At 45.2% G+C, this 15955-nt stretch overlaps 5 protein-coding genes across 5 annotated transcripts; 4 read left to right on the plus strand and 1 right to left on the minus strand.

Annotated features, from left to right (window-relative positions):
• Positions 1-616: 616 nt before the first annotated feature.
• Positions 617-3050, plus strand: AOL_s00007g395 (uncharacterized protein; the record flags this gene model as incomplete). The annotated part of the gene is made up of 4 exons (XM_011120296.1): positions 617-759; positions 871-997; positions 1078-2486; positions 2561-3050. The coding sequence occupies 4 exons, from the start codon at positions 617-619 to the stop codon at positions 3048-3050; spliced, it is 2169 nt and encodes a 722-aa protein (XP_011118598.1).
• A 445-nt stretch (positions 3051-3495) lies between these two features.
• Positions 3496-7073, plus strand: AOL_s00007g396 (uncharacterized protein; the record flags this gene model as incomplete). The annotated part of the gene is made up of 4 exons (XM_011120297.1): positions 3496-3706; positions 3803-6063; positions 6142-6665; positions 6752-7073. 4 exons carry the CDS (start codon positions 3496-3498, stop codon positions 7071-7073), a joined length of 3318 nt encoding a protein of 1105 aa, XP_011118599.1.
• A 1237-nt stretch (positions 7074-8310) lies between these two features.
• On the plus strand, positions 8311-9919 carry AOL_s00007g397 (uncharacterized protein; the record flags this gene model as incomplete). The annotated part of the gene is made up of 2 exons (XM_011120298.1): positions 8311-8740; positions 8862-9919. 2 exons carry the CDS (start codon positions 8311-8313, stop codon positions 9917-9919), a joined length of 1488 nt encoding a protein of 495 aa, XP_011118600.1.
• An 880-nt stretch (positions 9920-10799) lies between these two features.
• On the plus strand, positions 10800-12393 carry AOL_s00007g398 (uncharacterized protein; the record flags this gene model as incomplete). The annotated part of the gene is made up of 2 exons (XM_011120299.1): positions 10800-11232; positions 11387-12393. 2 exons carry the CDS (start codon positions 10800-10802, stop codon positions 12391-12393), a joined length of 1440 nt encoding a protein of 479 aa, XP_011118601.1.
• A 728-nt stretch (positions 12394-13121) lies between these two features.
• On the minus strand, positions 13122-15175 carry AOL_s00007g399 (uncharacterized protein; the record flags this gene model as incomplete). Its single annotated transcript, XM_011120300.1, has 2 exons — positions 13122-13828; positions 13939-15175. 2 exons carry the CDS (start codon positions 15173-15175, stop codon positions 13122-13124), a joined length of 1944 nt encoding a protein of 647 aa, XP_011118602.1.
• Positions 15176-15955: the final 780 nt, after the last annotated feature.

A 15955-nucleotide genomic window follows, 5' to 3' on the forward strand; every position in this document is an offset into this window, starting at 1 on the left:
TCACCCTCCTCTTTTTCTTTTGTCTTCCTTTGTTAACTTTATAAAGCTCTGCAGTTCTTCCCTCTTCTCTTCTTTCGCATCTTTTCTTGTTTTCTGTTGGAGGATGCTTGATTTCTTTGCTGGCCTTTCTGTCTGATGGCTCGAGATGATTTGACGTTAGTAGAACGATTCTTCTTATTTGCGAAACTCCTATATAAATCTTTTTTAGACCGATCATTTCGTCTGTAGGATTTTAAGTAATATACGTAATGTTAGAAGCGGCCCATGGGTAGAGGCCTAGAGGCGTGAGCTTCACACCTGGCGTTGGCGTTGGATTGTCGGTGTGCCGGCGCAGACTCTGATTGGCTGCCGCGTCCTCCACCAACCAACAACTTAATTCTTTCTCCACGCGTAGATTGAAGAGCTTCACGAAACAGCTTCAACCATCCCGGTCTTCTATCCGATATACCCTAATACCCCATCTACCAGCTTCTCGAGTACCTACTCAGGTGCTTTTCCACTAGAAGCACTCAAATACTCGAGAACTCGCCATTGACTCCTCCACATACGACTTCAACTAGTTTCCAGTTGTTGCTAGCTTTGATAGCAGCAATTACCCCCACACATACCGCCCACCATGGCCATGGACAGAGCATCCGTCTACTCTTTCCCCGTACTACAATCCGAGTATGATGAATCGCATGAATCAAATACACAGATTGAACGACAATTCGCGCAGTTCATTCTCACGTTTAAGCTTGGAAATAGTTTTATTTATCGGTATGGGGATTATTCTTCTTGTTGATCCTGCACGTGGGATTTTATGTTTCTATATACGTGGGAGATTTCTTTGCTAATTTATGGAATTTTGGGAATTTTGGTGGGGGATAGAGATCAACTTCAAGAAAATGTCTTGATCAAACGGTTCTGTCTAGACGTTGATGTTGCTCATCTTATTAGTTTTAGTGAAGAGTTGGCTGATGCTCTGGCTACCGAACCGGCTGAGAAGTTACCTCTTGTATGGATACCACTGGCTCTTTCCCTCCTTCTTAACATCTTATGTGGTTTTTAAGTCTAACTAGGTCCGTATATCTATAGTTCGAAGCAGCGGCAAAAGAATGCGCAAAAAGAATCCTGATCCCTACCCAGTCGGCTTCAAAAGATTCACCCGACATCCCGGAAATTCAAGTTACCCTCTCCTCATCTACAAACGAAACAAAGATCCGTGATCTTACCGCCAATAGTGTTTCTAAGCTCGTTAGAGTTCCTGGAATCATCATCGGCGCCTCGACGCTCTCATCTAAGGCTACAAGTTTAAGAATTCAGTGCCGTGGTTGCAATACCACCACATCCGTTCCTATCAATAGTGGATTTTCGGGGGTTACGTTACCACGAGTTTGCAATGCACCAAAGGAAGAAGGAAGCGAGAAGTGCCCTCTCGATCCATATTTTATTCTGCATGAGCAGTGTAGATTTATCGATCAGCAGGTTTTGAAGCTCCAGGAGGCGCCGGATCAGGTCCCTGTTGGAGAGCTACCTCGACATGTTCTGTTATCTGCGGACCGATATCTTACGAACCGAGTTATTCCTGGATCGAGATGTAAGGTTGTGGGTATTTTTTCGATCTATCAGAATAAGGGGAGCAAAGGTCCCTCTGCGGCTGTAGCTATCAGGACACCTTATTTGAGGGTTGTGGGGATTGAAGCCGACGTTGATCATACAACTAAGGGATCAGCGATATTTAGTGAAGAGGAAGAACAAGAGTTTTTGGAGATGTCGAGGAATCCGAATCTTTACGAGGTGTTTGCAAATTCGATTGCGCCGTCGATTTATGGAAATCCAGATATTAAGAAAGCTATTGTTTGTCTTCTAATGGGAGGTTCGAAGAAGATCTTACCGGATGGGATGAAGTTGAGAGGTGATATCAATGTATTGCTGCTTGGTGATCCTGGAACGGCAAAATCGCAGTTGTTGAAGTTTGTGGAGAAGGTTTCACCGATTGCTATATACACCAGTGGAAAGGGATCTTCGGCTGCTGGTCTTACGGCGTCGGTGCAGAGGGATGCGCAGTCGAGGGAGTTCTATTTGGAAGGTGGTGCTATGGTTCTTGGTGATGGTGGGGTGGTTTGTATTGATGAATTCGACAAGATGAGGGACGAAGATCGTGTTGCTATTCACGAAGCTATGGAGCAGCAGACTATCTCTATTGCAAAGGCTGGTATTACAACAATCCTTAATGCTAGGACGTCGGTTTTGGCTGCGGCGAATCCGATTTTTGGACGATACGATGATATGAAGAGCGCTGGTGACAATATCGATTTTCAGACTACAATCTTGTCGAGATTCGATATGATTTTTATTGTGAAGGATGAGCATGATACAGAAAAGGATAGGACAATGGCGAGACATGTTATTGGAATCCATATGAATAGAGATAGAGAGCCGAGGGATGTGGCTGGGGAGATTCCGATTGATAAGATGAAGAGGTATATTACTTATTGCAAGACGTGAGTATCCCTCTCTTTCCTTCATCATTCTACCGGAGAATGTGGTTCAATGGTTAACATGGACTGGTTTTTAGACGATGTGCGCCGACATTATCACAGGAAGCGGCAGAACGGTTATCATCACACTTCGTATCTATTCGCAAACAAGTCCATAAATCCGAACTGGATTCCAACGAACGATCTTCAATCCCAATTACAGTCCGACAATTGGAAGCTATAATCCGTATCACAGAGTCTCTCGCAAAACTCACTTTATCATCGGTAGCAACGGAAGCGCACGTTGAAGAAGCCATACGACTATTTATGGCCTCGACGATGAATGCGGTTAGTCAAGGAAGTACTCTAAGTGAAGATGTACTAAAACAGGCCGGGAAGATTGAAGACGAGTTGAGGAAGAGGTTGCCGATTGGATGGACAACAAGTGTAGCGACTTTGAGGAAGGAGATGGTGACTAGACGGGAGTATACGGTTGCGGCTTTGGATAGGGCGCTACAAGTTATGAGTCGGAGAGAGGCGATACAGTTTAAGAACCAGGGCGCGCAGATTGTGAGGATTGGAGTGTAGTTCTATAGTATACCCTTCACATACTTAGTCCTGGATGAGGATATTTACCTTCCTCCTTCCTAAGTCCTTTGTTAGATAGCCTTTGATTCTTCATACATACTAATATAGTGGTATCGTCAATAGATACTGTGGATACTAGTTGTTCTGATGAATTTTGTTTTACCCAAGAAAGTGCTTGGTGCTGTCACGTGACATTATCTTCTTGAAGCTGGCTGTCCTTTGCCGCGATCCGTCGCCGCGCAATTGCTCGCCCACCGCGAATTATCTCGTCGAGACTTACGTATACATGTTCAGTTTCCCACTTTCATATTTAAACACCAGTCCGACAATCCGAATGCCAGCAATGGGTACTCTGATCCTTTCATGATCGATAAAATCATAAGAGACACATATATCACGTTTCCCATAGCTGCCTCGAAGCTCTCGGACCAGTACTAGCGCAGCCATGGCTACCAAAGACGATACCACCCCGCGTCCATCAATGGACTCCTTCGCAGCTCCCAGATCACCTACTTTCTCCGCCTTCTCGTTTACCGAAACTTCATCTGGCCTTCCCCGTGGGAGGAGAGGGTCTGCAGCTTCATCCGTATTCTCGCTCAACTCTGTTTCGGATCATCGGTCGTCAACTGCTGCTGTTAGGGATATAAAGAATCATGGTAGCATCCATTCTTACCCTATGCCTTTTTTATGACAACATATGCTAGTATGATGGTGGGTTTTGAAGACTAATCCTTATACCTTCCTGTAAATAGCTATCGCTACTCTTCTCGACAATACCACGACCCGCTCCAACATTCCCAAACCAACAACCCGCGACATCCCACCAGTAGTACTCACAAACATCACCAAAGTAGCTTATACCGAATTCTCCCAGTATCTCTCTATAGCACCCGAATACGAAAGATATAAGCGAGCGAAAGAACATGAATGGGAGGAGGCTGTTCGGCGACCTAGGACACCCGATACACCTGTTACCGAAGATCCGTTTAAAACCCTTGTGAGGAGTCCAGACAGCAGGAAGACTTCCTTGGTGCCCTCCACACCACCAATTGGACGGCCTGGATCTAGTGACGGTGGGGCCAGTGGAAGGAAGTCGAGCTTGAGGAAACAGAGCGTGGCTATACCTCCTTTAAATACAGTACCGCAGATATATTTTGACGAAAACTTTCATCTCGAGAATCCCAGGACGTTCGATGTGGTCAGCGAACGTAGTCATGTTATCCAATCACCGATCCAAGAGAATGGTATCGACGGAGGAGGAGGGCATTTCGCAGTCGGGAGGAAAGCGTTGGCTACCAATGCCATTTTACAGGAAAAGCTAAGTTGGTATATGGATATCGTGGAAGTGCATCTGATTAAGGAGATTTCTTCGGCATCATCCGGGTTCTTTGCCGCTCTTGGAGATCTAAGAGAGTTACACGCCGAGGCTGATGCATCGGTTCGGAAGATTCAGTCGTTGAGAGCGGAATTGGACAGATTGGACAGGGATCAAGCGCTCGCCGGGCTTGAAGTCGTTAGACTACGAAGAAGGAAGGCGAACGTCCAGAAACTGGTCCATTCGGTCGAACAGATTGCGCATACTATCAAGAAATTGAGCGAGGCGGAGGAATGTCTAGAGAAAAACGACATTGTGGCCGCGATGGACACTATTGATGCTACAGAGTCGCTTTTGGAAGGCCGCTCGGCATGTGGCCTTGCGACTCCTATAATTGACCTTCGCCCTGTCAAGGCAGTCTCAGCTATCCAAGTTGACCTTACAAATCTTCGTGCTCGATGCGGAAAGGCTCTGGAAACCCGTTTCGTTGATACGCTTCTAGCAGACCTTCGAAAACATGCGGAAACTGTACCGCCGTCGGATACATTACTCAGATTCTTTCAGGCATACCAGAGACAACAGAGTCGGTCGGCACTTAGGGCCGACGCCATGCCATCCCCTCGGCCGGTATCGATGGATTATTCGCAGCTACCGGACTCCTTGAGGTCATTATTGCTCGACCATCTCGACGGCCTACGACGTGCGAACCACGTTGAAAAGGCTGTACAGGCATACCGTGAGGCAGTACTTAAGGAGACTAAAGCCATCATTCGCCGAAATATGCCTAGCGACGATGATGCAGCCAGTAACCTTAGTGGTGCAAGTCGTGCGGCGGGTATGGGTCGTACAGCGGCCGAAAAGTCATCAAGTCTTGCGAAAGCCCTCAGAGCACTGGGCCCCCGAGAAGCCGAAGATTTGCTTGTGAGAATTTATACTGCTATCAGCGAGACATTGAGGCGACTTGGTACCCAACAGAAGTTATTGTTGGATGTTACGAGCGGGATTGACAGTATTCTATCTCCCAGAAACTTCTCAACTTCACCTAATGGGGTGGGGAGTCCGCCGCCTACAACGGAGAGTAATATGGACTCGTTTTATTCGGTTTATTCTATGGATATCTCCGAACTTATAAATGCAGCTATCGATGCGGCGCAGATTCAGATGGTCAAGGTGTTGAAAGTTAGGAACGACCAAACTGCGCGGTTGCCACTAGGGGACTTTTTAAGATATTTCATGTTGAACAAGTTGTTTTCGGCGGAATGCGAGGGGCTGTCTGGTAGGATTACGACGAACCTCCAGGGTGTGATTGGAAGCCAGATTAAGGATTTTATCACCGCTTTCCATTCTGAGAGTATCACACAACTTGCCACGACTATTGAAAAGGATCAATGGGAAGCAAAAGATTTTAAACCCTCCGCAAAAGCTAGCCTTGAGAGGGTTCTAGAAGCTGCTACCAAAGATGCGGAGATGTGGCTTGCTTGGGGGAGGGTATATGAGGATCCACCAGTCCAGGAGGAAAATGTAGACGATCAGTTGCCGACTGGTAAGATTAGGACGGCGACGATTGATGAGCAGAGATTTATCTTACCGGAAAGTGGATTGGTGGTGCTACGATTATTGGAAGGGTATGAATGTTTGATGGCTATGATTCCTGTTAGTGTGGCAGATGTCGCGACTAGTTTGATCGAATTTTTGAAGGTACGATATCTTAGTCTCTTTTCCCTTTTATCTTTGGCCCTAGCTATGTGGTTCCGATACTAATTATCTGGGGGATAGTTATTTAACTCCCGAGTCTGCCAAGTCATCCTCGGAGCCGGTGCGACAAAATCAGCTGGCTTGAAACATATCACCACAAAACACCTAGCATTAGCATCACAGGCTCTATCAATCGTTATCGCCGTAGTCCCCTACCTCCGCGAAGCTATCCGTCGCCACCTAGGCCCCGCATCCTCAGGCGGCACCATCCTCCCGGAATTCGACAAACTAAAACGTATCTTCCAAGAACATCAATCAGAAATCCATAGCAAATTGATCAGTATCATGTCGGATAGATTGATGGCCCATGTTAGGAATATAAGACAGAATATCGATTGGGACGGCCCCGGCGGTGTTGAAGGGAAGGTTAGTTTGTATATGGAGACGTTGGTGAAGGAGACTACGACGTTGAATAAAGTGCTTAGTAAGCACTTGAGTGAAGAAGTGCTTGGGAGTATCATGGGACCGGTTTTTGCGGTTTATAAGAAGAGACTTGGGGAGGCTTATGCGGTTGTACCGGTAAAGACGGAAGTTGGGAGAGGAAGGTATGGTTTTTTTCCCTCTTATTTTTACTTTCCCTTAATATTGTGATGTGAAAGGTGGTGCTAATGGATTTCACGTTCTTGGATAGGATGCTACGGGATGCACAGTTCTTTAAAGATAGGATGGCAAAGCTGGAAGGTGGAGCTGAAGCAGGAGAAGATATTTTGAAAGTTGTAACGGAGAAGAATATCTCCGGGGCAACATCCTCCAATGCCGTAGCTGAAACGCCGAGGAATAGTATTGCGATTGCAACAGGGGCAAATTTAGCTTCTTCCTCTTCTTCCGCTACTGCTAATGGAGATAAAACCTCTGCTAGTACAGAAGGGAAAAAGGATACTGCTGATGCTACTGCTGATGCGGCGGGAGAACCGGCTGGTGCAACAGAAAAGAACGGAGATAAGAAGGCGTAGTGGGCTTCTACTCTTTTATTTTTGAGGGATGTTGCTGATGAAGTTGGAGATGGGGTTGAGGAAGTTGTGGAGAGGTTGAACTTGGATTGATATTTTTCCTCCGATCATTTGGCCCATTGATGGGGGTATCGATTATTTTAGCATGCTTCGATACCATGATGATATGTAATTTTTCTTCCCTTGTTAGATGTCATTGCATTTTGGGCGGGCGCCGTTGGGAGTGTACAGGCGTTCAGATTCTATTTTTTTTTAATGTTTATTGTTGTCTCAATGTTTATTGATACACATATCTTATTGGTACATATATTGGGGTTTTGGTTTTGAAGCCAATGGTTTTCTGGTTTTTCCTTTTGTTTTCTTTTGATGAAGGATATATTTCAGCTTAAGTGCTTAGGTAAGGAAGTAGTTAATGAAGCTTTGAATCACGCTACGATATCGCCCGATCTCGTGAAGCATCTTTCGACATAAAACATGCCTACATCCGCATGCGCGATTTCGTTTATCGAAATCAACTGAAACTATAGCTACCAACCTACTAGCTACTTTGACTAATCCAAAAAAAAAAAGAAGAAGACGAACTAGAAGAAGAAACTGTGAGCTAGTTTTCGGAGTAGCCTATGAATAATTTTAATGTTATACTTAACCGGTATGGTAGCTTGCACGTTAGTTTATGATCTCATCAATCGAATTTTCCAGAGATTTAGGACCTGCCCTGGGATGTATTGAAGACAACGCAAATATGTGAAAATAATGCAACAGTAGGCCTCGATAGCCAGCTGGAATCCCGGCGTATTTCCAAAAGATGTAGTTTGTAAAGGTCCGTGGCTATAAGGCTAGGTATAGGATGCAGGTTATAAGCCCTGACTTCCAAATATCTAACAAGGAGTGGCCTTGCCATTTTTGTGGAGTTTAATACATAAAGTATACATACATCCTATGAGCTAGGAAAGCTGTCAAATCAAGTGACGCATCTGGCGGCGCATAAGTGGGGGTGAATTACCGCCCTTGTAAAGGATTTGGCCATAACATAACAGTATATACATGCATACATGCAGCAATAAACTGTCAACTTGGCACCTATCGAGGTGCGACGCGGAATTCCGGAATCAAAGAGACCAACCGGAATTTCGTGTTTGGAGGCAGCTATGGCTCCTCAGCTAGCCTCCCAGTCCTTAATAAATAATGCACTTATATATACCCAGTTTTAATATAAATCTAAAGAAAAGAAGAAGAAAAAATGCCAACCCTTCAAACCCTCCCTCTCGAGCTACACGAAAAGATTTCATCTTATCTCATCCCAAGGGACATCGGATCTCTAGCACTATCCTGCAAACCCCTCTTCCACTATCTCGGACCCGATAATAGGTTATTATGGCACCACCTTCTTGCGCGTGGGGCGGCCGCCGGTCTGAAAAGTTATCCCGCGGGGTATCATAAACTACTCGCGGAGGCACACGCAGCATCGTATAAAGTCTTCGACGACAGTGGGGCTAGAGATTATTGGTCCGAAGCTTGTTGTATATTTTCTGGGAATATGGCTGAGGGGTGTAGGCTTTGTTTGGCGATTTCGATGAGAGGTTCGGATAGGGAGATTACGCATCCGACTAAGAAGGGAGTACGGGTGACGAAGAAATATTGTAAAAGATGCGCTGTTGATTGGTTTGTTCGTAAGTTTTCTTTTCTATAATCACCCTTCCTTTCCCAATTAATCGATAAGGTAGCGTTTCCTTAACAGATGTTTTTTTTCCCCTTCTTCTGACTCTTTGGGTGATTTCTACCTTTTCACAGAGGTTCGAAAGTTCAAATCTCGATATCCGGAGATTAAACTACCAGTTACTTCGACTCTTCCAGGATTTGGAACGTCTAGCCACGGTGTTGTCGCAATATGGATAGCGATAAGACATATCGAGGATCAAAGCCGAGGTGTGCCCTACGAAATCGCTCGTACGCCATCAAATCGGTTCATCGCGAGTTGGGTACATCAGGGAAGGCCTAGGACTGAAGCCATACAGCTCGATGAAGCCGTGAAGTTCGTCGTTGAGATTTATAAAAGGGAGTATAAGCATATACAGATCATAATCTCGGACAAGAAGTTATATGCCGTTTTTACGAACTGTTTGGAACTGGAGAATTTTTGTCCTAGTATCGCTGAGGTGTTTTGCTTTGAGCAGTCTGGTTTTGGCGCTGTTATTGTTGAGATTTCAAAGATGCTAGGCGCTGGTGATGATAATGATTCTAGAAAGGCTGCAGAAGAATTGGCAACTAATATCGCTATTGAAAGAATACTCTCAAAGATGTTTTGCAAGCCAGACGATTTCCATCCGGAACGCTTGTCCGCTCCGAACTGCATTCTTTTGGCAATGGAGATGTCGTCTGCGTTGGAAAACAAAGCGTTATCATGGCTCCTCAAGTTTTCTTGTTTATATTCTCCACCATACAAGGTTAATGACGACGAAGAAGGGGGTGATGACGGCGAATATGACGGCGATGATGAAAAAGCTGTGTGTTATTGGTGTTTAAGAGAGGCCAAAGGGGGGAAAAGAGAGACAAACAGTTCCTTTAAATTTATGAAGGATGATTTAGGGGGGGTTAATTCCATTTCTTGTGACTGGATTGTTACGCATGTGATGACCGCACACAGGGAGATGTTATGGGTTAGACCGAAGGGGAGGATGCACGAGTTACAAATATGCGCAGGGCAACTTACGGAGGAATCGGAAAGCGAGGTGGAAGAGCTTTTAGGGACGAAGTTTAATTTCGAGAACGAGGAGTTAGAAGATATTCCTGCGGAGTCAGTGGGACACGATGGAGAGTTTTTGACGGAATCAACGTACTTTGTTATGTAGTTTAATGTCCCTATGTACTTAACTACCTATATACTTAAGTTGGTATTCATCTGTCGACAAATTCGAACCCGATAATACTCTTACGAAGTTATTAGTTATCACGATGTCACTGGAAGGTCATTAATAATATTCCCATGATCATAAAGATGCACAAACTTAAGGCGAAGAAAATCAACATACCAACGGGATCGCTTATAGACAGTCTCGTAACCAAAATGCAGCTTATAGGCAGGAGTCTTCAAGACTTTATAATACAAAATACGGCTGACAAAAGGAATAATTATATATATTTATTTTTGACGTCTAAGCCAGCCAGAACAACTCAGACCATTTGTTGCATTTTTTTGGCCCGCCTAAGCTACCATATATTACCATACGCGTATACACTGGAATACAAGCACCCGAACTAATCTATACCATTCTCAAATACCTCTATTATATCCGCTAACATTCCGATATATCTAGATCTCATGGGATATCAACGAGCTTTTTCTAAAAAGATTTATGACGATAGGATATAAAAAACCACCTCCAGCTTTGCTAAGATATTAATATGGTGATTCTAGCACCCCGGCGAAAGTTATGGACAGAAGCGTCACCAGCAGCCATGCGTCCGTCTTCATCCAGCCGCGCCAAGAATGTATCCACCAAACTAGTTCCCAGCTGGGACCTATGAAATATCACCATAACCGAATGAAACACCCGAGCCGCAAGTGCAAAGTGCAAGTTGCATGCGATTGTATAAATACCTAACTAACTGCATCGATCTATAAAGTTGTCGTGAAAGAACCAATTTAAACGGTCTCAAGGTTCCATCAGATCAGATCGAACGAACTCGAAAGCCTGCATTCCCCCCCCAAAGGAAAAAATAGTCTGAACCATGACAATCTTCTTAACCCTGCCATTCGAGATTCTCGAATTAATCAATACCTACCTCTGCCCCCGTGATATAGCCTCCCTCTCTCTCACCTGCAAAACTTTCAAAGACCGTCTCGGTTCCGGTAATCAATACCTCTGGTATCGAATTCTTCGACAAACACTGACGGTGCCCAAACCCGGCCGTGTTATCTCCCCAAAAATTGTTAGGCGGATACCGAATTTTCAAGAGTTTAAAGAAGATGTGAAATATTGGACTGAGGCTTCTGATTTATTCGCTGGGAGGAAATTGTATGGTTGTCGGTATTGTTTGGAAGCTGATCCTCTGCATCGGAAGGATGGGGAGCGGTCTTTTGCTTTTAAGTCTAAGGGAGCCGTGTTTGGGGGGGATACGATACAGCAGTTTTGTGCGAACTGTCGTCGGGATTGGTTTACCGGTAAGTTACTTTTATATATATATATATATTGTTAAGAAGGTATATACTTAAGTATATACCTATATTAGCAAGATTTATATTATATTTAAAATTTGCTAGATTGATATGAAATATTCGAGATACTTTTGCTAATGCATCTTTTGACATCTACAAGATCTCAAAACCTTCACCTCTGGCTTCCCAGAATACACCCCACTTCCAAAATCAATATACCACCCAGTCTACGGAGAATCCTTCATCCAAATCCCCTCTCTCATAAAATACATAGAATCCAAAGGGACCCCATATAAAACCATCACAGATCACTCATTCAGATTCAAAGCAAGATGGTCGGCTAGGCGCGACGAAGAAGAGGCAGAATACATAGACCAAGCCCTCCGCCTCCTCAGAGACTCATATAGCCGGGATTATCGTCACCTCCACATCGTTCTACCCCCAAACGGGTATTACAACTTACTCACATTCACCCTCTACAGGGAGGTTTTATACCATGAGTCGGGACACCCGACTGACCTTGTTGTCTTCTCGAAGAAGATGAAAAATCACATCATGGCATTCATACCGATCCTCAAAGCCAAAGATGAAATAAATACTGAAGCCACGGATCTTGTTGTAACAATCAATCGAGAGCTCTTCGGTGATCCTAACGATTTCAACATGATGAGTTTAACATACCCGGACAGCGTCACTATTCTAAAACTTCTAGAACCCCTAACCAACCCCGGACAACCCTTCAACTGGATCCTCTTATACTCAAAAGCATACTTCGACAGCACAGCAAACGACGTCCGCTGCTACTGGTGTCTCCGCTCAAACGGCGGTAAAGACGCAGAAACGAATAGATTCCGTTACCGTTCCTTCATTAGCAAAGATCCACAACACGTCCCTTGGATTACTTCGCATATAATATCACACCATTCGGATGTTATGTGGACTCGACCGAAGAATAATTGGGTTCATAAGAATTTGAGTTTTCATAGTAGTCGTTTTGGAAGGAGTCATGTGATTGTGTATTTGGATGGACTTCGCTTACCGGCTGCGGAGTGGGAGAAGTTGAAGGTTAGGCCGGATTTTGAGAATGAGGCGCTTGAGAGGATTTCGGTGAATTTTCCGGGTTGGTGTGAAGGGGGGATTACACCGTCGGAATACTTTATGATGTAGGTGGAAAGGATATATCGATATGTTGTTATTGTAATTTGATAGCAAGTCTCTAGTTATCGGGCATTCGGCCTGGTCTGGTCAGTTATCCTACTACATGGTGCTATCACATGTTCTTCACCAGGCGAAATATATATATATCGAATATCTATATCAGCGTTCTTCTTAAAAACACCCAAGGAAAAAAGTGATAACTCAGAAAACTCCAGAACTTAAGCAGAGCAGGCAAAAAAACTACAAAACGAAACGAATGCATACGAACGAGTGGCTATGTCGTGGACGAGAATAACTTCTAAGCACGAAAGAACTGCAGGCAAAAAATACGAAGAAGCAGAGCATACGTTCAGAAGACAATTGTTAATAATATAAGGGGAGGGGAGGTATTCCCCATCCCCGCGTGCATAGTAGGTATACAAAAAAAAAAAAAAAAAGGAAAAGAAAGAAAGGCATTTTAAACAACAGCAATGGGGATACCACTTGTGGTATCCCCAGCCCAGATAAGCTGGGCGGGCAGTAACATGGGCCCGTATGAACAAAGGAAATATAAACCTCCCCCGTCCACCTCCTCCTACCCCCACCACGGCCAAAGCTATAGGATCCCCGTGACCGGATCCCATTGCTTGGCCCCCCAAGTCCCACACAGAGCCACCACCAACACCAGACACACCATGACTTGCTCATCGTTAGTGATGTATAGATGAGCAAAAGTCATGGTGGTCCCCGCAACCACCTCACCAACCGTGGAATGCCTCCCTAAAGAAGCCCCCTGCAGCATCCTTCTTGACGGTAGAAGGAGCCTGACCAGCCGCATTTGGATTTGTGGCCGGTTGTGATGCAGAAACGCCCTTGCTGCCGTTAAGAGCCGCTCCAGCACTCTGGGAGCTGCTCGAAGAAGAAAGTTGAGGGTTGCTAGAATGGCCCTCACCATTTTGTAGATTGGACGGGGTGGCATCTCCGTTCGTTAGGTGGCTGGCTGCTTTGCCCTTTTCGGAGAGCTTTGCTGCAATCTCGTGAGGTTGAGATGCAAATAAACCGATTTGACGGTAATGTGGAGTTGAATATGGGGATGAAGTAGCCGACCTGCTAGACGAAGCCGTAGCAAGAGTCGGAACTACTTCGGCGCTTGGGTTTCTGATTAGAGGTATAACAGGTGGAGGAGTAGGAACTCGAGCACCGAACGTTGGAAGGGGTCCCTTTGTGAGCTGTTCGTACTCGGACTGTCGCTGAGCCCGGGTCTGGGCCCTTTTGCTGGCTGGTAGCTCTGGTTGAGGTTGTCCACGAACAGTAGCTGAAATCTGATCTGGAAGTTGTTTGGCTCTGCGAAGAACTAGTTTCTTCAATCCATGGGTGCTGCTCCTGACAGCTCTGGAGATGGAGCGGAAAAGCTGCTTCAAGCCCATACTTGTAATTCCGGTACCGTGACTGAGCGCCATAGCTCCTGCAGAAGTACGTCTCTGATCAGCAACACGGCCAAATAATTGTAAAGGACATCCCCATCGCCAATCAAACCACCTTAGCTCTCTTATTTAACTATGGGACAAAGCTTACCTTCGACTGGATGCTCATGCGTGCCGCGGAGTCTTCGATTCTCGAAATCTCGTTTCAAATCTCTATAATATGTTGCATCATTCCTCGCATCTACTCCATCAACCATTGGAGCTACTTGAGGTTCTTGAAATCGGTTGGCACTGATGGCACTGATAGGAGTCGACGACGTCTGAACTGTACTGTCGGTCTCCTGACGCCCGATACCAACAACTGGAGCCTGCTTTGCAGCATGGTTGGAATGGGAACGGATCTTATTGAGAATGGACCGAAGGCCATTCTTCTTTCCTCCCTTTCCATTTTGGCTATTTGGTGTCTGTATAGTTATGTTCGATCCGACTGCCGGGGAGACAGAAGAAGCAGTCTCAGGCCTCGCGAGCTCTATCGAATCCATTGGAGGAACAGGAACAGGAGGAGCGGGAGGAGGAGCACCAATCGACTGGACGGGGGTTTTGGCAGCGATAGGATGAGAAGTGACATCCGGATGACGACTTTCCAGACTCTTGCGAATCGAAGCTCGATCGGAACATTGGGAATTACGCTTATGTGCTTCCTCAAGGGCATGGACAGCAGCAGGGACGCGGCCCGGAGATTGTTGACGAGATTCCATTTGCTCAACACCAAGGCTAGAGCTGCCGGATGGGAGAGAGTTTAGAAAATACTCTAGATGCTCTGTCTTTGGCTTATTCAGGTTGTTAGGGGATCTGGAACTGGCTGCACGTCGAGTGGAAGCAGAAGCAAGCTGTGTTGGCTCAGGTTGGGGAGAAGCAGCAGCAGCAGCATTTGTGGTAGCAACTTCAACGAGAGCTGGTTGTTCTGAGGAAGAAAGTGGAGTTTTGCCCTTATCTAGCTTTTGGGCGACTTCTTCGGCCTCCGGTGGCTGAGGAGAAGTGGCAGCAGTGCTGGGTCCATCCATTTCGGTTGATGATGGAATACTATCAATAGTATGATGTCGAGCTCTTTTGTGAGGAAGATCCCCGGGGCTATCTGGTGAGTGTAGGGTCTCGGAGAAAACCTGGGAATCTAGCGAGGCTGATGCTAAAATTGGATCCAGAACCGGCGTGATAGAAAGGCGTTTTATAGGAACTGGCGAAAGTGTGGGTAGCTCTCGTTTCTCTGATAGGAGAGAAGGGGGAGGAGTTAAGGAAGAGGAAGAGGAAGATGGAGGGGAGGAGGAGGAAGATGGAGGTTGATTTGGGTGAGCTATTAGATCGAGGGTTATCTCTGCAGAGTCTGTCATCTTCCCAGTCTTCAAACAGTCAGCAACTTCCGGCCTGATTTCACCCCAATGCGTTGGGCTGGTTTCCTTTTGAACAGTATTATATCTTTTATACAATATACCGACATCAATTCTGGCAGTTCAAGGTAATATTCTATTTTTTTTATTCAACATTGTCCCGCTAGGACGGCCCATGCTACGCTATATACAGGTTCCTCAGATCCCCCTCAAGAGCGCTTGGATTCGAGGCTAACTGGCCTGCAGCCATTGCAAGTAGCTTCGAAGCCGTAGAGCTGTCTATGACGAAATGGCGTAGAGCTAGATAGTTGGGTTAAGAGGCGGATATGTCACATGTCCACGAGATTAGCCTTCCCTTTCCTTTCCTTCATAAAGTTTATATTGATATTCACAACTACTTTTATATAGGTAGTATGAGTTTATATTACATCTATGCTTAGATATCTCGGGGGTTCATCTCCTGGTGTTTTGTGATTAGTATGTATACATCTATAACATTAACAAATACTAAGTACTTAAGTATCTAATTATCTGTAGATCTATCTATGAACCATTAGGTCATCTTCACCTTCTAAAAGCCATTGCTTGATTCTAAGACCCATGGGAAGTATACCTATATCGACTTACTTAATTAAGCATAATATTATATAATTAGCATATAAACTATGCCCAAGCGAGGCAGTTTCAACGTCAAAATCCATCTCAAATTCAAAGCTAAATTGAGTCTGTTTTTCGTCTGATCAGCTGCATCTGCACCTCGAATTGCGTTGCTCTGTTGCATTC

This window comes from Orbilia oligospora (genome assembly GCF_000225545.1).
Source record: "Orbilia oligospora ATCC 24927 unplaced genomic scaffold scaffold00007, whole genome shotgun sequence".
Lineage (NCBI taxonomy): Eukaryota > Fungi > Ascomycota > Orbiliomycetes > Orbiliales > Orbiliaceae > Orbilia > Orbilia oligospora.